Source organism: Cervus canadensis, chromosome 32, assembly GCF_019320065.1.
Source record: "Cervus canadensis isolate Bull #8, Minnesota chromosome 32, ASM1932006v1, whole genome shotgun sequence".
Taxonomy (NCBI): domain Eukaryota; kingdom Metazoa; phylum Chordata; class Mammalia; order Artiodactyla; family Cervidae; genus Cervus; species Cervus canadensis.
Window position 1 is genome coordinate 38234689 of NC_057417.1, and position 25851 is coordinate 38260539.

The window sequence follows — 25851 nt, forward strand, 5'->3', positions numbered from 1 at the left end:
CCTGCCGCCCCCGCCCCGGGTCCAAGCCACCCTGGCCATTCCCCTGCCTCAGGCCCCGCCAGGCCAGGGAGGCCGGGAGGGAGACTGCAGGGCCAGGGGACCCCCGAATCACCACGACCCCTATGTCTCGCCCCCATTCTGGGCAGCCTCCTTAGCGCCAGCGCTTTTGCTTCCTATGCCAGTAACACTGGGTGAGTGCTAAGTCGCTTCAGTCGTGTCCAGCTCTTTGCGACCCCGTGGACTGTAGTCCGCCAGGCTTCTCTGTCCATGGGATTCTCCAGGCAAGGATACTGGAGTGGATTGCCATTTCCTTCTCCAGGGGATCTTTCCAACCCAGGGATCGAACCCATATCTCATGTCTGCTGCATTGGCAGGTGGGTTCTTTACCACTAGCACCACCTTATCGAGCACCTACTAAATGAACAGCACAGGAATGGAGGCAGGCCCCTGAGGTGGGAGAAGGGGCGGAGAAAGGGTCCTTAGGCTGAAGGACCCCCACCCAGGGGCCAAAAGGTAAGAACAAGGGCCATGGCTCTGCCCACCCTCCTCGGGAAGCCCCCTCCCTCTCCCATGCCCCGTTCCTCTATCAAGATCCCTCCCGCACCCAGCACCAAATACCAGGATGGTCCTGGAGGCAAAAAGAGGGGATTGAAACTGACCAGGGAGCGGCACCCCCTGTATCCTGGAGGCCAGGCTCAGTGACTTCCTGGCCCTCCCCAGGAGTGTCTGTGCCTGTCTGTGCTGTGCTGGCCCAGTAAACATTCTCCACCACCAGCCCCTCCCTCTACCAGGACCCTCACTCCTGTCCCTGCCCACCCCAGGCCCAGTGGGTGACTGCAGAGGGTGAAGGAATGACATGCACTTGTCTGGCTGGAAGGAAGGGGTCTTTGCCCCCCTCCTCTCGACCTGGGATGAAATGTGCTGACGGCTTGAGTGCCAGCTAGACCCTCCTGCCCCCGAGCCCTTCCTCCCCTCCCCTCCCTCCACCTCCCCCAGAATGAATGCCCCCTTCTCCCAACCGATGGACAACTGCTTATTCTTCATGTGTCTCTCTGAGTACATGCTACCTGGAACAACTCTCGAGGGCTCAGGCCATTTTACAGGAAACAGGTCTGGAGAAGGAAGAGACCCAGGGGTGGGGGGTGCGATTCCAAGCCCACTCCACACTCTTCAGCTTTCTCAGTCACCCATCCAGGAAGCCAGCTGAGCTGCAGGCTCACCCTCAACCTGCCCCTCCCAGCCCTGCTCAGCCCCCTGCACCTACCTGGTCCCCAGGGGTCAGGCACAACCAGCCCAGACAGTTCCCCATGATGGGACAAGCAGGCTCGCTCAGGCTCAGTCCTTGCTGCTCCTTATTCCCTTGCCAGTGCCCTCAGCCTGGGCTCCTCGCCCTGGCCAAGCACGGCCCGCCGCTAGGCAGCCTCCTAGGCCACAGCCCCTTGGGTGTCCACACCCAAGCTGCTGCCCCTAAAAGCCACTTAGGCTGCAGCAGCAAGGCTGCTCCCCCACCCCCACCTTTGAGTTCCTCGCTCATGCTGCTGTAGGCTCCTGCCTGACTAGCCACCTCCATCTGTCCATCTGTCTGTCCACAGGCTGCCTGTTTGGACCCAACCTGGTACCACAGTGCCCAGAGTCTGTGAGGATGAGTATGGACAGTGGGGGTCCATGATATACCACCCCACCCCCCACTGTAGGTGGGCCTTGGGGGTCACCCTACAGCAACCCAGGACCTGCCAGGTATGCTCTGAGGCCATACCATAGGCAAGGGAGGTGGCTGGATGGGAGACCCCCCAGACCAAGGGGTAGGGAAGGTAGGGCCCCCTGGTCCCTTGGGTCAGGATGCTTGGAGACCTTGTCCTCTTCTATAGAGCAGACACTCTCAGATCAACCTGCAGCCCAGGACTCAGCCTGTGAGTGAAGATGGATGGGGTCAGAGCACTCCTGGAGGATGGGATAAGCAGGGGATGTGCTCACAGCCAGGGGCCAGGTACACTGCCTCCCAGAATCACAAAGGCGGCCCCAAAGCTAAAGAAAAGCCAAGGAAGTACCAAGAAAGGTTAACAGAGTAACAAAGACAACATCAGAACTGGCAGCAAAGTGAGTGGGTAGCAGCAACAGAATAAACGCAGCAGCTACTACCTGCAGGGGCTTCCCAGGTGGTGCTACAGGTAAAGGATCTGCCTGCCAATGCAGGAGATGCAAGAGACTTTGTTGGATCCCCGGTGCTCGCTTCGGCAGCACATATACTAAAATATGCTGGATCCCCGGGTCGGGAAGATCCCCTGGGGAAGGAAATGGCAATCCACTCCAGTATTCTTCCTTGGGAAATCCCATGGACAGAAGAGCCTGACAGGCTACATTCCTTGGTTTCACCGACAGCTGGACATGACTGAGCACGCGCGTGCACACACACACATACACGCACGCACGCACACACACACACATACACACACTACCTGCAGGGACCAACTCAGAAGGGGGAGCAGGAAGGAGTGAGAGGGACAGGGAAGGTGAAAATGGCTCCAAGCAACTCTCTGGAAAACTCTCCCAGGCCTCCTCCTTCAGCCTCTCTCTGCGGGAGTGTGAAACGAGAGAGGACAGGCCGCCAAGGGAAGGGAGAAGCCCGGGAGGTGGCCCGAGAGCATGCCCTGAGGTGTTTGGGCTGGAAGCTGTTTGTGTCGCTGGGGCGGGGCTGGGGTGGTGAGTCGGAGGGGCGGGCAGGCAGTCAGGTGCAGGTGAGCGGAGGCCTGGGTTAGGCCCACCCCCTCACTCTGGTGCACTCACCCACTTGTGCCATCTAGGCACGCTGGGGTGCGACAGAGGGACAGGAGGTGCGTCCGACCTTCCAGTCCTTCTCTCCCTGGGCTGGGACTGTCCTGTGCTCTTGTGACCTCTGAACTACCTCCCTGCGGAGATGGGGCAGAGCCTGCGCCTGGGCAGAGACTCTGGGGCGTGGCCGTGGGCAGAGGCCTTGTCACTGCCAGAGGGGAGGGCTGGGGGCCTGTGGGGGTGGGGGGCGCCATTAGTCTGACGCCCAGCTAATGGGCCTGCGCTTCTCGGGCCTGCGCGGCCTCCCTAATGGGCATTAAGGGCCTCGCGGGATGACCAGGCCTCGCTCACAACCCCTTCCTTCAGCCTTCGCCAGGCCTCTCTTCAGAGCCGCAGAGGGGAGCAGGAGGGACCAGCGCAACGGGAAGAGATGAGAACAGGAGGTCCGGACCAGGGGAGAGAACCGAAAGGTCGGAGGACCAATGAGGGCAGAGGCGCACAAAACCCGCGGTCGGGGACGCCCCGGCCGCCTGCCCCGCCCACCCGGTTCTGGTCCCGCCCACCACCCGCCCCAGCCCCGCCGATCTCGCCTGCCGCCCAGGAGAGCAGCCGCGCAGCGCCTCCTGCCGGTCCTGCGTAGGATTGCAGCGTCCGGGGAGTTGCCCAAGGTCCCACCGTTCTGGTTCTGACGGCTCCAGCATTGCCAGGTGGGAGATTCGGGTGAGGCCCGCGCCCTAGCGCTGTGAGCACTGCTGGAGCATAAGGCCGCCCTGGGAGTGGTAGGCAGAGAAGGCGGGCCTCTGCCGAGCCCCCGATGGGCTCTGCTTTCTCATCTTGGATCTGGCACCAGCCCCTCTGCACTGGGGCGTCTTCTCTAGACCACATGAAATCTAGCCCCTCACCGAGTGCTCCAGCGCTTGTGACCCAAACATTCACAGGCCACTTGGCGTCAGGCTCTGGTGAGCACCGGGGAGGCATCGCTGAGACCCAGGGAAGCAGATTTGTGTACCTTGGCGAGGGGACGCACAGGGCGGGGGCAGCCCCCAGGAGGAGCGTGTAACCTGGCCTGGGGCCCTGGAGTTCTCAGGCAGAGTGGGCCACAGGGCTGCTCTGAAATCTTCCAAGAGTTCGGGCTGACTGTGGGGGGAGGGGAGAGAGGAATGAGACGGGAACAGGGCCCGGCCTCAGAGTAGGAATTCTGTTGCATGAGTGGTGGGAGCTCTTAAGGTGTACTGCACTGGGGGTAACAAGGTCAGGACACCCATGTTCAGTGAGGAGCAGAGACAAGAACTTTGCAGGGTGGGGGGGAGCAGGTTGACCTGAGTGGTCTGCGACTTCCCCCAGTGCAGATCCTAGAGGGGAAAAAAAACTGAGTGGAATCAGGGAGCCATAAGAATTGGAAGGGTGCAATCAAACAGAGCACCCACACTAGCAGGCCACGTGGGAGAAAGGTGCACCCAGATGAGAGGCTTTTGCCAGTGGGGAGATACCTCCAGAGGGTGCTTCCTAAGGCCCCAGGGAGTGGTGGCTGTAGCATGGGGGCTGGCTCCACGTGGGCCTTCCAAAGTCAAGAGCTAGACAGACCAGAGGCCACCCTTCCTCCTGTCCTTGCTGGGTGCCCCAAGGTCAGCCTTGCCACACAGCCAAGCTAGGATTCCGAGGGCAGCCGGACAGCATCGGGGCATGGTGACCAAGCACTCCAAGGTCCAGGACAGTTGTGGGACTCCAAGCCCACAGTGAAGAGGGTTGAAGGGGGAGCAGAAGGGTGGGGTGAGGGGACCACTGGCAAAGGACCCAGATGGAGGGAGGCCCTTGCAAGGTGGCAGAGTACATTTACACAGGGGACTGGGGACAGTAACTGGAAATGCAGAAGGGGGTCAGCAGCTGAGGGGCCTCTGAGGACGCAAGGGGGTGTCAGGTGGAGGTCCTTCCTTCCTAGGAAGAGAGCATGGCCATGGCAAGGGGGCCACGGTGTCCCCACTTCCTCTCTGGCAGCCCTTGGCTGAGGGGAGGGAGGGGTTCCAAGGGGATCCAGGTTTGAAATGAACGCTGGGAGGTGGGGGATGGGCTGCCAGGTGTTAAGATCCTGCTCCCTTGGGCAAGACATTCTCCCCAGGCTGGCCAGAGGGCGCAGTGAGGGGACCCCCTGTGGGGCTCCTGGGAGGCTGGGGTGGGGGCTGCTGCTCTACTTCTCCTGCACACGTTGATGCGAGGCAGCCGTGGGATACCCCTCCCCTCCTTGGGGACCCTGGGACCTGGTTTGATGACCTCACCCCCTACAAGGAGGGGAGCACTGGCAGAAAAGGGAGAAGGGGACCCAGCCCCCAGCAGTGTCTCTGCCTCCGTGCCCCGCTTCTGCCCCGCAAGGACACGCAGGTCTCGGCTGGGTTGGGGCAGAGAGGGCGGAGCAGGGGTTGGGCGGGGAGAGGCGGGGGGTGGGAACGCGTCCCCCGGTAGGCCGGCCGGAGGGAGGGCTCCTGACATTTGCCAGGGCGTGGGCGCGGCAGTTTGCGCCTCGCAGCCAGATGACAAAGTACACAACTCGGAGGAAAAGGGTCACACGCGGGGGCGCGGCAACTAGGCGAGTTTTATTGAACAGACGGCCGGCCTCTTGGCCGAAGACACTCGGTCTGGGTCAGGCGCGGGGGCGCGAGCAGGGGCGGCGATCAGGACGGCTCCGGGGCGAGGCGGGGGCTGGCGAAGGCGGTTCCCTGCGCAGACCGTGACTGAGCCGGAGACTCTCCGAAGGCTCTAGAAAGAACAGAGAGGCCCGTGGGGAGAGGGCCGTGCGCTCTCCACTACCGCTCCCCCGACTCCGCGGGCTGGAAGCGTAGAGACTGCTCCAGGAGAGCCTTCCCTGGAGTCAGGGATAGAAAGGTCGTTGGGTGCCCTGCGGGCAGGCAGACAGCACGGCTCAGATCTTCTCCGACCGCCCCCCCCTTGTCTGCTGGCGTCCTGTCCCCCTCCTCTCCCCGCGTACCTGGCCTGCTCCGCCGAGGTCCAGGAGTAGGCGCCCGGCCGCCACTCGGGTTGGCGCGCGGACTCCGGGGCGCGCAGGTTGCGAGGCGCACTGACCGGGAGGCCGGCCCCGGGGCTTCTGCGTCGCCCCTCCCACGGTCTCTGAGCTCCGGAGGGAAGCAGCAGAGCATCGAGGGCGGCGGGCCCCGGAGAGAGGGTGTTTCTGGCAGAGGGCCCCTGGGGCAGCGCGCCCAGACCCAAGGTGTCCCAGGCGAGGGGCCCGGCCGCGCGGCGCCACATGTAGGGCGAGCGGCGCAGCCCCATGAGCAGGCCGGCCGCGCGGCCCACCGTGTGGTAACGGGGGCTCGCCACGTGCTTGTACCAGGCGCCAGTGGGCGGGGGCAGCAGCAGCAGCAGCAGCCACAGTAGGGCGAGCAGCCGGCGGCTGGCGGTGGCCCCCCGCCCCGGGCCCCGCACCCCTGTGCCCCGCGCCAGGGTGCTCACGTCGACGGCCGCCCCGAGGCGCGGACCAGGCTCTGGCTCCGTCGGGTCTGCGCGCGCCGCGTGGAGAAGCCGGAGTGCGGGAGCTGCAGGCGGGGAGCTGGGCCCCGCGGGTCCGGCTATAACTGCTCGGCGGCCCCGCCCCTGCTCGCCCCCGCGGTACCTGCCGGGCTCCCTAAAGGGAGGAGGCGGGATGAAGGGAGAAGAAGAGCCCAGGCCCTGCCGCAGGACGTGGGTTCCCGAAGCACCCTGGCTGAGTGGGCTTTTCTCTGGAATTCATCTCCTGCTCTGCCTGGGGGCTCCCCTCCTCCCCTGTCTCAGGCCCCTCTTCCTCTATCCCCAAGGAGAGGAGCTGCCAGGCGCAGGGATGGGGTACAGGCAGGCCAGGAAGGTGGGGTACAGGCAGATCACACTGGGAGGCCAGCAGCGCCCCAGGGGGCAAAGCAGGAGAGCTGACTGGTGGGGGCCCTCTGCACCACCAAGACCCCTCTGCCTGCCTCCTCCCCTGACGGCTGTTCCTTATCCTCACCTGTGTGTGCTCAGTCGTGTCCAACTCTTTGAGACGCCATGCACCATAGCCCACCAGGCCCCTCCATCCATGGGGATTCTCCAGGCAAGAATACTGGAGTGGGTTGCCATGCCCTCTTCCAGGGGACCTTCCTGACCCAAGGATCGAACCTGCGTCCCTTATGTCTCCTGCATTGGCAGGCAGGCTTTTTACACCAGAGCCACTTGGGAAGCCCTCACCTAACACAGTTCAAATCTGTGCCCACACCCCCTTCTCCTCTCCCTAACCCCTAGCTTCTCCCCACCAACATACTTCCCAGCTGCTGCTAGGTGGTGGATGCTTGCAGCTGCGAGTTTAGCCAGGAGACAGTGGTTAGGATTAGGCTCCCAGAATAGAGAGTCAGTCCCTCTTCCCCCCAGCCCTGCCCTGGGCAGGATAAGGCTCTGCAGACCTCCAGCCTCCTCTTTGATTGAAAGTGAGAGTCACTCAGTCTGTCCTACTCTTTCCAAGCCCATGGACTATACAGTCCATTGAATTCTCCAGGCCAGAATACTGGACTGGGTAGCCTTTTCCTTCTCCGGGGGATCTTCCCAATCCAGGGATCCAACCCAAGTCTCCCATATTGCAGGCAAATTCTTTACCAGCTGAGCCACAAGGGAAGCCCAACAATACTGGAGTAGGTAGCCTATCCCTTCTCCAGCGGATCTTCCCGATCCAGGAATCGAACCTGGGTCTCCTGCATTGCGGATGAATTCTTTATCAACTGAGCTATCAGGGAAGCCCTCCTCTTTGTCTGTGATCCCCTAAAACCACGTTCTCTGGCCAGACCAGTCTCAATTCTTTTGCTTTACCCAACAACCCATGAGTTGCCCCATTTCTGTGCTTCCGTGCCTGGGACGGACATCCTGGCCTTTTCAATCTGTGACCAAACTCCTACTCATCTTTCAGGATTCTGCTTAAATAGTCCCTATCTGAATAGTCTCCTAGAGTATCCCTCTCTGCCTGCCTGGAGTTAATAGCCTCCTTCCAGATGTCAGGGCCTGACCCATTCTTGCCTGAGCCCTAAGCCAGGGAGGATTCAGCCCTCAAAATAATCAGAGCTCACCCCACCCCACCCCCAGCAACCACACCACTCACAGGGTACCTTCTAGGTTTCAGACACCAGAGATCCTGAATTATCATATTCTGATCTCCAAACAATGCCACGTGCATGTGTGGTAAGTTGCTTCAGTCATGTGCAACTCTTTGCCACCCTATGAACTACAGCCTGCCAGGCTCCTCTGTCCATGGCATTCTCCAGGCAAGAATACTGGAGTGGGTTGCCGTGCCCTCCTCCAGGGGATCTTCCTGACCCAGGGATTGAACCCACATCTCTTATATCTCCTGCATTGGCAGGAGGGTTCTTTACCACTGACACCACCTAGGAGATTCCCAAACAATGCCACAAGGTGGGACAATTATTGATTCCATCTACCAAAGAGGAAACTAAGGCCTGGGGGAAATTAACTTGCTCCAGTCACCTGGGTAAGCACTGGGGACGGAGTGGGGTCCAACCCAGACCCCCAGCCTGAGAGTTCCAATTTGGGGACCCCAGCTACGGTGCTCAATGGAAGCCTTCCCTCCCCCTCTGCCTGTCTCTTCAGCAAGAAGGAGGGGGTGAATCTGGGGCAGAAGGGGAGCATAGTCTGGGTCTGTCCCTCCTCTCAGACCTGCACATTGGGAGAGGCACAGAGGGGCTCAGGGGTGCCGAGGAAGGCCCCTGCTTTTGAGGCAGGAGGGGCAGAGGGGTCTGGTGATCCCCTGGGGGAGGTCTGGAAGCCGTTAGCTCTCCCCACAAAGGCCCCGTGGAGCAGCTGAGAAATGTGCCCTGGCGCTCAGTGCCCCAGGCTGGATGCTGGTGGGTGTGGGGGGGAGGCACTCCTGCCTCAGTTTCCTCATTGGTAAACAGTAATGGTAGCTTCCTGACCAGCTTGTTGTGAGCACTAAACATCCAGGCCACTGAAACTTCCCTGGCCGTCCAGTGGCTGAGACTCTGCACTTTCACTGCTGGGGGCATGGGTTTGATCCCTGGTCTGGGAAGTAAGATCCTGAATGCCATGTGGCATGGCCAAAATTTTTTTAAAAAATCCAGGCTGGGTCTTGACACGGTGCCTGGCATGCAATAATCAGTGAAGTCACTCAGTTGTGTCTGACTCTTTGCGACCCCACAGACTGTAGCCTACCAGGCTCCTCCATCCATGGAATTTTCCAGGCAAGAATACTGGAGTGGATTGCCATTTCCCTCTCCAGGGGATCTTGCTGATCCAGGGATCAAACCCAGATCTCCCACATTGCAGGCAGATACTTTACCATCTGAGTCACCAGGGAAGGTAAATGGCGTGGCTAACATCTGTTACTGTTGCTGGTCCAGCGGCTGCCTAGTCCCCGAACCTGTCAGAGAAGATGCTTTGACGGAGGGGTGATGGAGCAGGGACCAGGCAGGGCGGGGGTACAGAGGGAGCCGCCTGTGCGCCTGGAGGGGCCTGGAGGACCGCAGGGACTGGTGGGCCGAGTGGAAAGCTGCCCCTTCCACCCACCACTGCCTCTCTCTCCTGGGGCCCCTTGGCCTTGAGAGCTGCCTGGAGTGTGCAGTGGGTGGGCAGCGCGGCACGACGCAAGGGTCCCCTGGCACTGCCGCCCGCTCCCTGCTGAGAGGAGGCGGGGGACTGCTGGCGACGGGCAGGAAGCGTCTGCGGGCAGAACGTCATCGATGTGAAAGCTGATCAATTGTGGTCGATGCGGTAATGGAGGTTTCTGCGCAGTTAGAAAATTTAAGACAGCTACAGTTAGCAGAGTGGATAAATCTGAAAATGCCATATTGAGCAAAAAAAAAAAAAATGCCCTGCACAATGAAATGTTCAGTGTCTGAAGTTTAAATACCAGTGATCCTTCTGGCTGGCTTATGACTGTGAACCAGAGGGAAGGAAAATGTCCCAGTGCAGGTGAGAGGTGGAGGGCATGCTGGGCCAGAGTTGGTGGCTGCCTGTCAGGTGGAGGTGTGCGGAAGGCAGGCAGGGATGGAGCCCAGGGCGGGGGAGGGAGAAGAGCACCGCATCGCTTGATGGCCCCTGGGGGCTCCCAGTTTGGGGTGCTCAGGACTAGAGGCTCTGTGCCCTGCCCAGCACTGAGCCCAGGGGCCCAGGAACGAAGGTCTCTGCCAGCCCTCCCCCACCCAGAAGTCTGGGGCCAAAAGTCTGTTGTCAGAAGAGGTAGTGGCCCTAATGATCCATGAGAGCTGCCTGGTCTTTCTGGGGCTCACTGCACCTTTCATCCACACACAGACCCTTCTAGAAGCTGGATGATCATGGATGCTATTTGCATATCACCTCCCCTGACGCTGGACCAAGCCCTCCGGGGGGGTTGGGCCCATGTCTGCTTCATACTCCCCCTTCTAGGCACGGCAACTGCCTCCTGCCCCAACAGGAACCCCATCCTAATGATACAGCAAATTAGAAACCTCTCCATTTTGTCATTTAAAATGATTATGTTTTATTAAGGCTTCCTTGGTGGCTCAGAGGGTAAAGCACCTGCCTGTAATGTGGGAGACCTGGGTTCCATCCCTGGGTCGGGAAGATCCCTTGGAGAGGAAAAGGCATGTTTTACTAAGATTATATATGGGCACGCATGCTAAGTCGCTTCAGTTGTGTCTGACTCTGTGCAACTTTATGGACTGCCGCCTGCCAGGCCTCTCTGTCCATGGGTTTCTCCAGGCAAGAATACTCGAGTGGGTTGCCATTTCCTTCTCCAAGGGATCTTCCACACCCAGGGATTGAACTCCGATCTCTTACATCTACCTGCATTAGCAGGTGAGTTCTTTTTTTTTTTTTAGCAGGTGGGTTCTTTACCACTAGCGCCACCATACATTTTAAGTCAAATGCTAGTATAAGGGACACAGTAAGTGGCCTCTGTTCCACCTTATCACATCAGCATCTTGCCCTCCAGGGGCAGTGACTTCCAACTCTTTCAGCTATTTCTCCTAGTATTTGCCTCCATATTTTGCAATCACGAACAACTGCTATTCTAAAAACGAGTGGTCTTTTTTTGGCCATGCCACATGTCATATGGGAGCTTAGTTCCCCCACCAGGAATTGAACCCGCATCCCATGCAGTGGAAGCATGGAGTCCTAACCACTGAACCACCAGGGCAGTCCCTGGGTGGTCTTTTCTGTTCTGGCTGTGCTGGGTCTTCATGGCTTTCTCCACTTGCGACAGTTGGGGGCTACTCTTTGTTGCGGTGCACCGCCTTCTCATTGTGGAGCACAGGCTCTAGGTGTGTGGGCTTCGTAGTCGCGGCATCTGGAATCTTCCCAGGCCAAAGGTCGAAGCTGTGTCCCCGCCCCCGCCCCCCCCCCCCGCCCCCCGGCATTGACAAGCGGATCCTTAACTCCGGACCAAAGGGTGGTCTTTTTAAGGAGGTATGCTTTGAGTAAAGTATGCACACCTTAACTGCATTTGTTACATATGCCTACCCCTATGTGCCCAGAGCCCAGATCAAGGTAGAAAAGATTTCAGTACCTTAGGGCGCTCCTTCCGGGCTTCCCTAGTGAATCAGTTGGTAAAGAATCTGCCTGCAATGCAGGACACCTGGGTTCAGTCCCTGGGTCAGGAAGATCCCCTGGAGAAGGAAATGGCAACCCACCCTAGTATTCTTGCCTGAGAAATCCCATGGGCAAAGGGGCCTGGTGGACTGCAGTCCATGGGGTCACAAGAGTCGGACACGGCTGAGAGACAAACCACCACCACCAGGGGGCTCCCTTTACTCCTAGACAGAAGTCCCCAGCAGAATTCATCAGCATTTTCTCAACCTCAGCTTAGTTGACATTTGTGAGGCTGTCCTGAGCCCCGAAGGATGGGGAGCAGCATCTGTGACTGTGTAGGCAGCAAAAGAGCTCTTCCCCAAAGATGTCTGTGCCCTAATGCCTGGAGGCTGTGACTATTTACATGGTAAGGCGGAATTCAAGTTGTAGATAAAATTGAGGATGCTAATCAACTGAACTTCATATTGGGTTTGCAAAAAAGTTCCTGTGGGTTTTCCCCATAAGATGTTATGGAAAAACTTGAATGAAATTTTTGACCAACCCAATATAAGCAAAGCACCCTGATTTATCCAGGTGAGCCCAATGTAATCTCAAGGGTTCCCAAGTGTGGAGGAGGGAGGCAGTCAGAGAAGGAGAGGTGACAATGAAAACAGAGGCTGGAACGATGCAATTTGTGGAAGGAGGAAGGGCCAGGAACATGGAAAGCAGGCAGCCCACTGGAAGCTGGAAAAGTCAAGGAAACAGGAATGCAGCCTGCCTGCACCTTGGTTTTATCCCAATGAGACTCATTTTGAATTCCTGAATTCCAGAACTGTAATATAATAAATCTGCATTGTTTTAAGTCACTGTGTTTGTGGTAGTTTTTTACAGCAGTAATAGGAAACCAAAAAAAAGGCTGAGTGCCAAAGAACTGACACTTTCAAATTGGCCACACTTCAGGTGGCCAAAATACTGGAGCGTCAGCTTCAGCATCAGTCTTTCCAATGAGTATTCAGGGTTGATTTCCTTTAGAATTGACTGGTTTGATCTCCTTGCTGTCCAAAGGACCCTAAAGGTTTATATATATATATATATATATATACATATATATATATATTCCCCCCCCCCACACACACACACTAAAGTTTCCTTCTGCTCTCTGGGTCTGCTTGTTTTTGTCCCTGTATCTCACACCGCAGGCTTTCCTCCTGAGTCTGCAGATCGCTGGCTGCCAGTCAGACCCTGACAGGCTGGCTCCTTTTGGAGGGGTGTGGCTTGCTGAGACGTGACCTTCATTGCAGGGCAGCTGGGCACCAGGATAGCCTTTCAGTCCCTAACGGGGTATGAAGATCTTTCTGAAGTGGTGCGTTTCCTCAGTGAACAATCCTCCAGTTTCCTGCCGACAGTGAATGGGAGGAGGACTGGATGGATACCAGGAAGGCCCAGGCGCCCAGTCAATGAACCAACTTCCATGCACTCTTTTTTCAATCCCACCTTCAGTGAACTGCTCTGTGGGGTTCCCCCACGGGTCTTAAGGATGCTTTGTAAAATGAAAAGCAGTCACCCTCCACCCGCTCTCTGTCATTTCACTATTTGCTTACATCTTTCACTCACTGCTTGCTCCCTTCCTCTTCTTTGTGCTCATGGAAAAAATCTTTTACTCCTTTGCTGTCCTTTTAGTGGGACTTTGTGAGGGTGAGACGACACCTGCACATGGCCAATCCACCACCATTGGCATGATGATCCTTGTTTTGCAAACAGGGAAGCTAAAGGCTCAGCAAGTTGACCAAGGTCACCAGCAAATACCTAGTTGGAGTTTCCAGCCCATTTCTGCTTCAACACACTGCCTCTTTTCTAGAAGGGTTCAGCTCTGAACCAACCTCCCTTAACGGCAGAAGAGAGGTCCTGAGTGTGCCTAACCCCAAGCGTAGGGAGGAGGCCCCCGAACAGACTGCAGAGACTCAAAGCCCCTGGATTCACTACCCTCAATGTGCAAACCCGTCCTGCTATTTCTCTGCCTCAAGCCCCCACGCTCAGCTGGGTGAGGTCAACTTGCCCATGAAGAGGTTGGGACTGGGGGTGTCCACCCCTGGCTCGGAGACTGCTATCACCACGTGTTGTCTTTTCCAATAGGGATTGTGTTTGTGTGTGCGAGAGCCTGTGCCCGATGACACACGCGATATTTAGCAAATAAAAATACAGGGCTTTCAGTTAAATTTCAGAGGAACCATGAATAGCATTTTAGTATTAAGTATGACCCATCAATATCTGGGTCATACGTTGCTCCGAGAGGAGTCGGCGGGCCCAGGACAGATGCCTAGGCGGAGAGAAGCGGGATGTCCTCAGCCTGGCGCGGGGACGGCAGCAGACGTCCAGATCGGTCGCCTCCGCCTAGAGCGCCGGGGGCGCAGTCGCCGCTCTAGCCCGCACCTCGCTGAGGCGGAAGTCGCGCACGCACTTCCGCCGGGCGGGCCCGTTGCTGGGCGGGGCGGTGACGTTGCCCCCGGAAGGGGCGGGCCCGCCGGGAGCCAGGCCGTGCGGTGCCGCACCGCGCCGGCCGGGAGGGGGCCGGATCCCGGACCATGGCGGCGGCTGCGGCGGCGGGCCCGGAGGGGCGGCACGCGGCCCGGGAGGCGGCGGCGGCGGCAGCAGCACCCGAGCGGGGCGGCGGGAGTTGCGTACTGTGCTGCGGGGACCTGGAGGCCACGGCGCTGGGCCGCTGCGACCACCCGGTGTGCTACCGCTGCTCCACCAAGATGCGGGTGCTGTGCGAGCAGCGGTACTGCGCTGTGTGTCGCGAGGAGCTGCGCCAGGTGAGCCGCGCCGGCGGGTCGCGTGTCGGGACTCCCGGGCAGGCGCGGCCCGGCGGGACGGCGGGGCGCCCGGCGGCCGGAAGGGGACTTTGCCTTCCTGGTGTCCGGCCACAGGCCTGGTGGCGCCGGCTTCCAATCGGGAGGCCCGGCGCGGCCGCCTGGGGCGGGGTCCTCATCGTTGGGCCAGCTGTGGGCCGTCTGGGGGCGGGAGGCAGGCGGTGGCCAAGGTCCCTGTGGGCCCAGAGCTTGCGGGCTTTCCTGCTGACCCCTAGGACTCCTGCCAGGCCGCCGGAAGGGGCACGGTCAGAGCCGGCGCTCCCCGACTCGTTCGGCTTTGGGGCTTTATTCCTCAGGGGTCTCCATCCCGGTGAAGGCAGCAGGGAAAGCTGGGCACCTTCAGAGGCGACCTGTCCCGGGAGCAGAGGATCAGTCTGGGCGTTTCCAGCCCAGCCGTTTGTCTGGGCCTCTCTGGGTGACGCTGAGGGAACTCCTTCTGAGACTGGCGTTTTCATCTATAAAGTGACTGTTGTACTCAGACCTGCCACCCAAGGGGAAAGCGAAACCACTGAGGTTTCTTCAGGGTGCCTGGTGGGTGGGGATAAAAGTGTTGGAAGCTTTCATCCTCCTTGCCAGTTTCAGCTGTGGGGGGCTCGGCTCCCGAGTGGAGGGGCGGGAGTTTCTGACTGTCCACACTTGGAAGTCCCGGTGAGGTCAGAGGGCATCATTCCCCCCGCCCCAACCCAACCCTCCTCGAAATGCCAGCTGCTGGCTGGGGGCACTTAGCTGGAACTCCCTGGGTTTGCTATGCTTTGAAATTTGTTTGCTTCTAGAGTTGTGACACTCTCCTGGGTATGTGAATGGAAAACTTGGGCTGATGATACCTGTCAGGGAATCTGACTTTTTTCTTCCTACAAGTGACGCAGAAACGACATCCTTTTTTCCTTTTTTTTTTTAAAGTAGACTTTTATGTTAAAGGAGCCAAGCAAATGCTGTAATCCCATGAGCTCTGTGGGCACATATCCTGTACCCTACCTGAAGAAGACATTGGGAGATGCTGTCAGTCTGTGATGGGGTGGAGTGGGACAGACTTGGACCTAGGAGAGGTCTGGGATGCAGGAGCAGTCAGTGAAACTGTGGGTCTGTCTGTGTCTTAGTCAGAAAGCTCCTCCCAGCTATGCCAGAGCCTGCCTTGCAGGCCAGGCTTGCGTGACTTGACGTAACTCTTGAATGACCAGGTTTCCCAGCACACGTGTAGCTTCCTGGGTGTCAGGCAGGTAGGCAGGCAGGCGCAGCGGAGTCTCCAGCACCGGACATTGCACGTCTCATTGAGAAAGTAAAGTGTTAGTTGCTTAGTTGGGTCCAAATCTGTGAGACCCCATGGACTGTAGCCCGCCAGGCTCCTCTGTTCATGGGATTCTCCAGGCGAGAATACTGGAGTGAGGAGGAAGTAAGCAGACACCTATATACGGCTCTCATAGCTAGCATCTGGCCTCTCTCGTTCCTTGTGGGTCCCACACCCTTCAGGTGCTCTGTGGCAAGGGGGCGTGGACATGAGCTGTCAACTGGTTTGACTGGGGTGTGGTTTGGCATCAGGTGCTCCGGCCGAGCCACCTTCCTACCAGGCCTGCTCCGAGTTGCTTGGCAGCAGGTGGAGGTTCTGGGCAGTTTGGGAAGATGATGCTCCTCTCTGTTCATCCGGCCTCCTCCCATGCTTGGACTTGGAATCCACCCCACCCCACCCCCATCCTGTCCCCTGGCTGAGTCCTGCACTGTCTTCTGAATTCATCCTGTGTCCCATGCCTGCTCAGAAACTTCTGAACCCTGCCTCTCCTCTACCTCCTCTATGGGACTAAGCCTCTAAAAAATTGGGAGGAAAGCACGCCAAGATGCTTTGTGGGACAGGCCTGCTCTTTTTGCTTAATTCCTGCATCTTCACGTGGCGCTTCCCTTGGCTGGTCCCGGGGACAGTCCTGCAGCTGCCGCTCAGACGAGGAGCCAGATGAGTCAAGATTGCCCAGCAGGTGCTCATGGTGGAGGCCGAGGCTCCTTCCCAGCTGTGGGCAGTGGCAGCACGGGGCCGCTGACTGAGACTGATGTCAGGTCCCGGGGTCCTGCCCCCTCTTGCCTGGTCCTGTCTCTCCCACTGGCCACGTTCTTCTGAAAGACAAGTCTTGTCTTGCTTTCCACCTGGCCCTGATCCCCGGGGATGTTGGAAAGGCTTGACGGGGCTGCTGTACAAAGTGGGGTGTGTCTGAGCCAGGAGGGGCCCCGCAGATGGCCTGGTGCAGCCCCTCTGCCCCGTCTCACAGGCGGGACCTGGGAGGGAGGCCGGACCTGCTGACTCTGGTCGTGCTCCCTGTGGTCCCGGCCCCTCCTCCCCAGGGAGCCGCTCTCACCCTGGTCACGGTGGACACTTCCCTCTTCTGCACTCACTCTCTCTGAGTGCTCGCTGGGAGCGGGGAGCAGCAAGGGCCCCGGCAGACACCCCCCTGGTCGGGGAGTCTGAGAGGGCTTTCGCCCCTCTCTTCCTCTCACTGGGGCCTGATCCTTTTGGGGCCTACCCATGGGCACCCTTTCGCGCTTGGTCATTTACTGTCTGGCCCACTCAGGGGCTGCCCAGGATGGCCCATCCTCAAGTGTCTAGACCTGGCCTGTACATCTGTCCTGGGACCACTCCCATCCCCGGGGTGGCGGGGGGGGCGGGTCTCAAGCCATCACACCCTCCTCCTGTGCAGCCATCCGCTCATCTCACTCTCTCATGAGGCAGGGACACTGGCTGCTCCTGCCCGTCGTCTGGCCCAGTGCTGGGGGGCCCCGTCCTGCTCCCAGGCTGTATGCGAGGGGCAGTCAGCCTTGCCCCGTCCCACCTGCCAGCTGCCAGCTTGCTCGCCTCATTTTCAAACGAACATGGCCTGAGCCTGCGCGCCCACGGCCACGTTCCTTTCCTAAGCCTCTTCTGTGCTTCGGTCCCTTCCTGAGCCCACCAGCAGCCCCCTTTGGCCTGGCTCAGGTGCGCCCAGTCTGGGCTGTCCCAGCAGACTACTCCGGAGGGACAGACCCCCCCCAAGCTGATGGTCACCCAGTCCAGTGAGGGTGCTCACATCCAGGGACAGACTCCACCTGTGGTGGATTGGAGTGGAACTCTGAGGGGAGGGGCCTCCCCTCACTGGTGTTTCTGGGGAGGGATATCATTTCTCTGCTGTCTGCCAGCCTGGGACTCTTTGGCAGCTTTGGGGTGTCCTTCGAGGGCTGGTCATGGGGGTGCGGCATCCTGGAGGTTGGCTCCCGTGTTCTGCAGCGCCAGCAGGTCCTTAGCAGTTCGGGGCCCTGCACCTGCGGGCGCCTGTCCCCGAGCAGGAACGGGGTCTGTTCTGGAAAAGCACCCCTGGGAGTGGGGGGAGGGCAGGGCTGGGCGTGGGCTTGCTCTTGGAGCGCAGATCCCATGAGAAGAGGCCAGTGTGCAGCCAGGCCTTTCCCATGTCCCTTCCGGACCTGTCAGGAGATCCTGGGCAGAGGGTATAGGGTGAGCCTTGCAGGCAGAGTGAGATTCTGCTGTGAAGACAGGCCACAGGAGTGTGGCTGGTGTAGCTGGGGCCGCAGCCCCCATGTCCCTCTGCCTGGCTTGCCAGCGTGGTGATGGGAAGAAAGGTCTTCAGGGCCTGTCATCCCCCCACCCCTGGTCCTCCAGGTCGGGCGAGGCTGGACTGGGACACTTCCCTTGGAGGAAGGAGGGGGCAAGGCTTGGTTGCCCCCGAACAATGGGGCATGTCCTCAGAAGTGGAGGCTCAGCTCCCCATCTTCCCCCCAACTGCCAGAGCCCCCGGGAGCTGGTTTTAACCACCCTGCTGTGGGGGCCGGCGTAACCACTCCGTCTCCCCAGCCAGTCCTCTGCTCTCCCAAGTTCATGGCTGTTCTGGCTTCAGACATCCTCCGTAGCTGGGCCTAAATATAACAGGGGTGACCTTGATGTGGCCTTTCCCGAGGTGAGGATGTCCCCTGGGTGTGCTGGCCTGGACGCTGAGCTGAGGCGAGTAGCCAGCTCCAGGCTGGGGGCAGTGGCGGATCAGAAAGTGGCCGAGTGAGGAGATGGGCCTGTGTGGTCTTGGTGCAGGGGCAGGGCGGGGAGGACAGGGGGCCCTGCAGGGAGCAGGGCCCTTGTCAGCTCAGGGGGGACTTGCGCCTGCAGGAGGGCCCTGGGGGCCAGGCTGGGGTGACCTTGTCCAGCGTCAGGGTCTGGCCCAGCAGCTTTACCGAGCGCTGGAGACCCTGAGAAGCGGCCGGCTGCAGTTTTCACGTCCATCACACCAGCTGAGCCGTGTGGCGTCCCCAGACCACCCAGTTAACGGGCAGGAAGCTGGCCAAGAACAGCCGGGGCCATGACTGAGTCCTGGGGGGGGCCCCCCTCCCGTGACATCACGGAAGCCTCATGGGGGGTGGAGGGTGGCCAGGCCTGATGCATGGTCACCTGATACGGTCGGGCGGGCGGCACTCACTCTTTCCTCGGCTGCTTCTTGGACTGCCTCTTCTTCCTCCTGGGCCTGTTGTCCTGTGCTCAGCACCCGTGTGATTGAGCCCCGGGTGGCCAGCTGTCTGATCCGTCACTGCCCCTGGGGCAGCCTGTCTGTCTGGAGTGGGTGGGGTCCTGCCCCCTGGAGGCCAGGCCGACTGGCGCGTCTTTGTCCCGGCCTCCCAGGAGGCGCCCTGCAGTGCGCGTCCGCGGCCTGCCCAGCGGCCCCTTTGGCTCTGGTTTCAGGTGGTCTTCGGGAAGACGCTCCCTGCCTTTGCCACCATCCCTCTGCACCAGCTGCAGCACGAGAAGAAGTATGACATCTACTTCATGGACGGGAGGGTGTTTGCCCTCTACAGGTGAGAGTGGACTTCTCGGCCGGGCTCCTGTGGGTCTGCGGGTGCTCTGCGGCGGGACAGATGGACGCACCTCACCCTGCCCGTGCTCCTCGCCTCCCTCGGGGCCTGGCGGCTGGTTCCTGTCAGCGGGCTCTCCTGAAATGGGGGGTGTGGCGGGGGAACTCCGGGCTTCTGTGAGGTGCACCGGAGCTGGTGTGAGTCAGGTTCTTCACCTGTAGAGGAAAAACCCCATGAGGGGTGTGGTTGTCTTGGGGGTAGCCCCCGTCTTCCAGGTGGGGGGCCGTCTCCTGGGCTCGGGGCCCAGGCCCGGCACTGTCTGACGCAGCGGTCGGGGCGCCTGCCCTCCTGGCGCTCACTCCCAGGGTGTCTGTGGGGTGGGCGGTCCTCGTGCTCCCTGGGGCCGGTGGCGCTGAGGGTCCTGGGGGGCTGGCCCGGTGTCTCCCCAGGCAGCTGCTGCAGCACGAGTGCCCCCGCTGTCCCGAGCGGCCGCCCTTCAGCCTCTTCGGGGACCTGGAGCAGCACATGCGGAAGCAGCACGAGCTGTTCTGCTGCAAGCTCTGCCTCAGGCACCTGCAGGTGAGCCCGCCAGGCCGCCTCCCAGGTCCTCCGCCTCACGGAGCCCCGCCGCCGCCCCTAACCCCGCGGGCCACCAGGCGGCTGGGCCCGGGGCAGCACAGAGGCCACATCAGGCCCTCTGCGCCGTGGGGCCGGGAGGGGTGGGAGGCCGGGGAGCTTGCCCGCGCCCAGCGCCCCTTCCCCGCAGATCTTCACGCACGAGCGGAAGTGGTACTCGCGCAAGGACCTGGCTCGGCACCGCATGCAGGGGGACCCCGACGACACCTCGCACCGCGGACACCCCCTCTGCAAGTTCTGTGACGAGCGCTACCTGGACAACGACGAGCTCCTCAAGCACCTGCGTCGTGACCACTACTTCTGCCACTTCTGCGACGCGGACGGGGCCCAGGACTACTACAGGTGGGCGTAGGCGCATGGGGACCCCGGGACCAGGTGGGCCGGCACAGGCCCCGCTGACGCCCGGCCCCCGCAGCGACTACGCGTACCTGCGTGAGCACTTCCGCGAGAAGCACTTCCTGTGCGAGGAGGGCCGCTGCAGCACCGAGCAGTTCACGCACGCCTTCCGCACGGAGATCGACCTGAAGGCCCACAGGACGGCCTGCCACAGCCGCAGCCGCGCCGAGGCCCGCCAGAACCGCCAGATCGACCTGCAGTTCAGCTACGTGCCCAGGCACTCGCGCCGGAACGAGGGTGAGCGGAGTCCCCACTGCCTGTGCTCCCTGCAGGGCTCAGATGCAGGCCCTACGCAACCTCTCATAGTCAGTGGGGACGACGGACACGGCCATGAGCACGTGGGGGTGGGAGCTCTTCACGCCGCCTAGCTCCCAGAGGGCCTCAGCTCTGCTGTGCGGGGGTCCTTGGGCCTCTTCTTTGGGTCAGGAGGATTACTGAGCACCTGCTGTGTGGGGGTCCCTCATGGGACGGCAGGGCCAGGAGGCCCAGGCCCCTCTCCCAGCCCAGTTCCTGCTTGACCTGGGGTGTGGGGCGTAGAGGCTCGGGGCCACCGTGACCCCCGAGAGGCGTCTGTGCCTGCTCCTGGGGTCCACGCTGTGGTACACAGGGAGGCCTCCGTGGGGTCCGGCTTGGGCCTGACTGGCTGTGTGCTGGCCGCAGGGGTCATTGGCGGTGAGGACTACGAGGAGCTGGACAGGTACAACCGCCAGGGCCGCACGGGCCGGGCCAGCGGCCGCGGAGCCCAGCAGAGCCGCCGAGGAAGCTGGAGGTACAAGAGGTGGGAGGATTTGCGAGCCGCCAGGACCTCTGTCCCCTGGCTCCACCAGAGGCTGGGGCAGTGCGGACAGCTGGGCTAAGACAGGCACTAGGTCAGGGAGCTGGGCCTTCTGGCCTCTGTGTCCTGGGCACGGCAACAGGGTCGCTCGGTGTCCTGAGTGGGGCATTCTCCTTTCTCCTCTCATTTAATCAGGGATGCCACAACCCTGCACACTGGGCTGTGAGGGGCCCCGGTCACAGGGATACAGTGCAGGTGTGCTAGGAGGCCCTGGTGTGGCGGGCACATGCTCTGGCTGGGCTGCCCCCGTGGCCAGCTGGACTGAGGCATCTGCAGTGCCCAGGCGCTGCCCCAGAGAACTGGGCTGGGTATTTCCCTGGCGCCAGAGCCCGAGGTCGGCGGGGCAGTAGTCCTGCTGCCCCCACAGCACCCTCACCTGGCCGGGGAGGCCGGGCTGGCACCTCCACTGGCTGCTGGCAGGCCGGCCTCTGGTGTCTGGGCTTCCCGGGGTGAGGCCCTTCCCCAGTCCTTCACGCCGCGTTGCTCTAGTCCTGGCCTGGCCCAGCCTGAAGGCCTCCCCATCCCAGGGAAGAAGAGGACCGAGAAGTGGCAGCAGCCATCCGGGCCTCAGTGGCCGCCCAGCAGCAGCAGCAGCAGCAGCAGGAGACACACAGGACTGAGGACCGGGAAGAGGGCAGCAGGCCCAAGAAGGAGGAGGCGGGGCTGCGGGGTCCCGAGGAGGCCTGTGGTCCCCGGCGCCCGGCCCGGACCCCGGGCGAGGGCCCAGGTGAGCAGCTCCCCTGCAGGCAGGCCCACCCTGGCCCGACAGGCAGGACGCAGGCTCCTGACAACAAGGCCGGTGAGAAGCCACGTGCCCTCCAGTTGGTCACCCCGCCAGGCCTGATCCTGCCCCCTCGACACTGCTTAGCCCTGACAAGGGTTCTCGTGCGTCTCGTAGGTCCGAAGGAAGCCTCCGCCAATGGTCCTGTGAACCAGGACACCTTCTCCACCACTGGCCCGGCTGCAGGAGCCCCACTCCCAAAGTACACGCGTGTGGGGCTTGGGGCTGCTACCGAGGGTTGGGGAGGGTGGGTGCGGGCACCAGGGCTCCTGCGCGGGTGGGGGCTGGGGCAGGCCAGAGCCTGCAGGCCGCTGACCCCTGTCCGCTTTCTGCACAGCGCTCTCCCGCCCCCCACTTCGAAGCTCAAGGATGAAGACTTCCCCAGTCTCTGTGCCTCCGCCTTGTCCTCGAGCTCCGCAGCAGCGGCCCCAGGCCCTGTGGGGCTGGCGCTGGCTTACTCTGTGTCTGCCAGGGGCAGGACCACCTTCCAGGAGGAAGACTTCCCTGCCCTGGTGCCCTCTGCCTCCAAGCCCAGCAGTGCCCCCACCAGCCTCATCTCTGCCTGGAACAGCGGGGCCAGCAAGAAGGTGGCGCATCCTGCCCCGGGCTCCCAGTCCACCAGCGGGGGGAGCCAGCCCCCCAGGAAGTCTGGCAAGGGGGGAAAGGGGGGCAAAAAGGGCGGGCCATCGCCCGCGGAGGAGGCGGAGGAGGATGGCCGGGCGGGCCTCACAGCCCAGGAGCTGCGGAGCGTGCCCACGACAGTCGCTGTCTCCTCCCTGCTGGCCGGGGCTGCCACCCAGACCTTCACCAAGGCCGGCAAGAAGAAGAAGGTGGGCTCCGAGAAGTCGGGTGCTGCGTCGCCTCCGCCCCCTGACAGAGAGGGGCCCCCTGGGGCCGAGCTGGCCCCCACGGCGCCCCCGGGCAGAGCTGAGGGGCCCGCCGTCGTCATCGTCAATGGACACTCAGAGGGGCCGGCCCCAGCTCGGAGCACCCCCAAGGAGCCCCCTGGGCTCCCAAGGCCCCTGGGGCCACCCCCCTGCCCCACGCCCCAGGAAGACTTCCCGGCGCTCTGTGGCCCTTGCCCACCCAGGATGCCCCCACCCCCAGGTAGGTGTGCCGGCCCAGGCCTGCCACGGGGCCCTGGGAAGGGGCTGGGGTAGTGGGGTGAGGCCCAGGGTGGCGCAGGCAGGCAGGCGGGCATGTGTAGGCCCTTCCCACTGCCTCAGAGCCTGGTAGCCAGATCTGGATGCAGGCTACAGGTCTGTGAGCCTGTGACCGCGGTCTGCCGTATAGCTCCTCTGTGACCTTTCCTCCTGCAAGTTGGGGCAGTCCTGGCAGCCTCTTGAGATGAGGACAAAGCAGTTAACTCAGGCCAAGATTTGCCATGAGGGAGCACAACATGCGTGCCGGCCCTTGGTGTCGTCAGCATCAGCGGGCCCTGGACCCACTCTGTGGGGAGGGGCTGCTGTGGGGAGGAGCAGTGGGGCCAGAGCCTGACCGTGACCCCGGCGGGAGGGGTGGCGTGTGGAAAGTGGGGACCGGGGCCTGCTTGTGCCTGACCAGTGAGGTCACGTCCTGGGACCTTCCCGTGCACCCCACGCCCCGCAGGCTTCAATACCGTGGTGCTCCTGAAGGGCACTCCGCCTCCGCCGGGCCTGGCGCCCCCTGTCAGCAAGCCACCCCCCGGCTTCTCCAGCCTTCCGTCTAGCCCCAACCCGGCCTGTGTCCCCAGCACTACGACCACCACGAAAGCGTAAGTGTGGGCAGGCCCCTGACCCTATGCCCCCGGGGGAGAGTGCCTTCAGCTTGGGCCTCCCCAAAGGTGGAAGCCTCCACTTCCTTCCAATTCAGACCCAGGCCGACGCCAGTGCCCCGGGCCTACCTGGTCCCCGAGAACTTCCGGGAGAGGAACCTGCAGCTCATCCAGTCCATCAGGGACTTCCTACAGTGCGACGAGGCCCGCTTCAGCAAATTCAAGAGCTACTCGGGGGAGTTCAGACAGGTCAGGCAGGCAGGGGTGCGGGGGCCGGCCTGGCCACTGGGGCCCAGGCCGGGGCTGGGCGTGACTGGGTCTGCTCTGGCTGGCAGGGCGTGATCTCCGCAGCCCAGTATTACAAGAGCTGCCGGGACCTGCTGGGGGAGAACTTCGAGAAGATCTTCAACGAGCTACTGGTGCTGCTGCCCGACACGGCCAAGCAGCAGGAGCTGCTGTTGGCGCACACGGACTTCCGGGGCCGCGAGAAGCCTCCCGGCACAAAGGCCAAGAAGAATAGGAAGAGCGCGTGGCAGGCCAGCACCCAGCAGGTGGGCCTGGACTGCTGTGTGTGCCCCACTTGCCAGCAGGTGCTGGCGCACGGCGATGTGGGCAGCCACCAGGCACTGCACGCCGCCCGGGACGATGACTTCCCCTCCCTGCAGGCCCTCGCCAGGATCCTCACGTAGCTCTGATGTAGCTCCCGCCAGCGCAGGCAGGAGCCACCGCCCCCACGAGCCTTCCTTCTCCCTGTCCCCACCCCCAGGCAGCCAGTGAGGCCACCTGCTCAGGCCCCTCAGCTGGCTGGCTCTCCGGGGATCACCGGGAAGGCCCCCTGCAACCTGCCGGCACACCCTCGTGGGCGATCCCTCTGGATTCCTCCTGGAAACTAGAGACACCCCTGCCGCAGCAGCAGGCTGCTCTGGGTTTACGTTCTCATGCCTCCGGAGGGCCCCGGGGAGGGAAGGGCCAGGTGCCGGGACCTGTGTGTGCTGTCAGGGCTGGTGGCCATGGTGGCCCCTTCCCAGAGCCCCTGAACCCAAAGGCTGCAGCACCACGGTCCCTGAGCCAGGGTCCATGGGTGCTGGAGTCAGATGTTGAGTGCGATGTGTAAACAGTTGGCTGTTTCGTGACTAAAGAACGTTCAGGATTAAAAGACACAAAATTGTGCTACTTGAAGTTGAATCTTTTTATGAGACTAGCTGAATCTGGGATCTCCAATTGCCTATGAACTTTTATAAGACAGTTTATCTTCAAATAAATTTATTTTGCAATAATGCACATAGCTGGTGTTCTGAGCTTCTCTGCCTTCCGGGGTCACCCCACTCAGAGTGTTCAGACACTACAGCTCAGGTGGTCTCAGGGAGTACTGTGGGCTGGGGGTAGGGGGCCTGTGGGGAGAGGAGGGCAGCTAGGCTCTGCTCACAGGAAGAAGCAGCTGACCCTGGGCCCGGGTCTTGGAGGTCAAGCACCGCCCAAGCCCTCCAGGAGCAGAGCCAGCCATGCTTGACCTACACTGTGTACCCAGTAAACCTGTCCTTCCAGAACCCAGGAGTCACAGAGACCCAAGGTTTACATCCACAGACCACTGAGAGAGCTTCTAAAGTAAACTCTGGCAGGAACAATTTAGAAACAGATCCAGTATTTTGGAAAGGAACCAGGCATGTGCTGAAATCTCCCTATTCTGCCACAAACACATATAAATAGTAGGAAGCAAGATCTAAACACATAGCCACCTCCAAATGAGGCAATATCCTTTACTTGAGAAGAAATGGAGATATCTTTCTAAAAGAAGCAGAAGAGGGTGGGCATTGCCTGTCTGAACCCGAGGGCCTACCCACCTATGGTGAGACTGGAGCAAGTTTCTGGGTGATGGCTGAGCTTTGGTGCCTGCTAGGAATCAAAGCCGTCACCCTCTTCACTCTCCACAGGGCTGCGAGGAGGCCACCTGTGTTCCCTATCACATGGAAGAAGCCCCTCATAGCTGATGCCCTCTGCAGACCTGAGCACAAGCCAGCACCCTCAAAGAGTAACCTGGAAGATGGGCTATCTCACTCATACTAAAAACGCTGATTCTTAAAGAAGAACTAAGGACCATAACAATACCAGGCAACACAGCCTGATGACAAGCACCACTCAGCTCTTAACACAAGTTTATGTTAACACCTACTGCACCTTAGCAACTACTACAGCTAACTGCAAGGAGATCAAAACAGTCCATCCTAAAGGAAATCAGTTCTGAATATTCACTGGAAGGACTGATGCTAAAGCTGAAGTTCCAATACTCGCCCACCTGATGAGAAGAACTGACTCACTGGAAAAGACCCTGATGATGGGAAAGATTGAAGGCGGGAGGAGAAGGGGATGACAGAGGATGAGATGGTTGGATGGCATCACCGACTCGATGCACATGAGTTTCAGTAAGCTCCGGGAGTTGGAGATGGACAGGGAGGCCTGGTATGCTGCAGTCCATGGGGTCTCA

At 60.9% G+C, this 25851-nt stretch overlaps 2 protein-coding genes across 4 annotated transcripts; one reads left to right on the forward strand and one right to left on the reverse strand.

Moving 5' to 3' along the window:
- Positions 1-5338: 5338 nt before the first annotated feature.
- On the reverse strand, positions 5339-6806 carry NPW (neuropeptide W). The gene is made up of 3 exons (XM_043456043.1): positions 6758-6806; positions 5750-6403; positions 5339-5520 (listed from the first exon to the last, which is right to left on the reverse strand). Exons 1-3 carry the CDS (start codon positions 6802-6804, stop codon positions 5436-5438), a joined length of 786 nt encoding a protein of 261 aa, XP_043311978.1. The 5' UTR covers positions 6805-6806; the 3' UTR covers positions 5339-5435.
- A 6985-nt stretch (positions 6807-13791) lies between these two features.
- ZNF598 (zinc finger protein 598, E3 ubiquitin ligase) lies at positions 13792-24548 on the forward strand. Of its 3 annotated transcripts, none has more exons than XM_043455856.1 (12): positions 13792-14105; positions 18859-18971; positions 19418-19547; positions 19735-19946; positions 20020-20237; positions 20661-20778; positions 21363-21634; positions 21734-21818; positions 21954-22723; positions 23225-23369; positions 23468-23618; positions 23705-24548. In XM_043455856.1, the coding sequence occupies exons 1-12, from the start codon at positions 13875-13877 to the stop codon at positions 24056-24058; spliced, it is 2799 nt and encodes a 932-aa protein (XP_043311791.1). In that variant the 5' UTR covers positions 13792-13874; the 3' UTR covers positions 24059-24548. The 3 variants fall into 3 exon arrangements, with proteins under 3 accessions (XP_043311791.1, XP_043311792.1, XP_043311793.1); XM_043455857.1 differs by having other exon boundaries at positions 20661-20769; XM_043455858.1 differs by having other exon boundaries at positions 13793-14105; positions 21363-21562.
- Positions 24549-25851: the final 1303 nt, after the last annotated feature.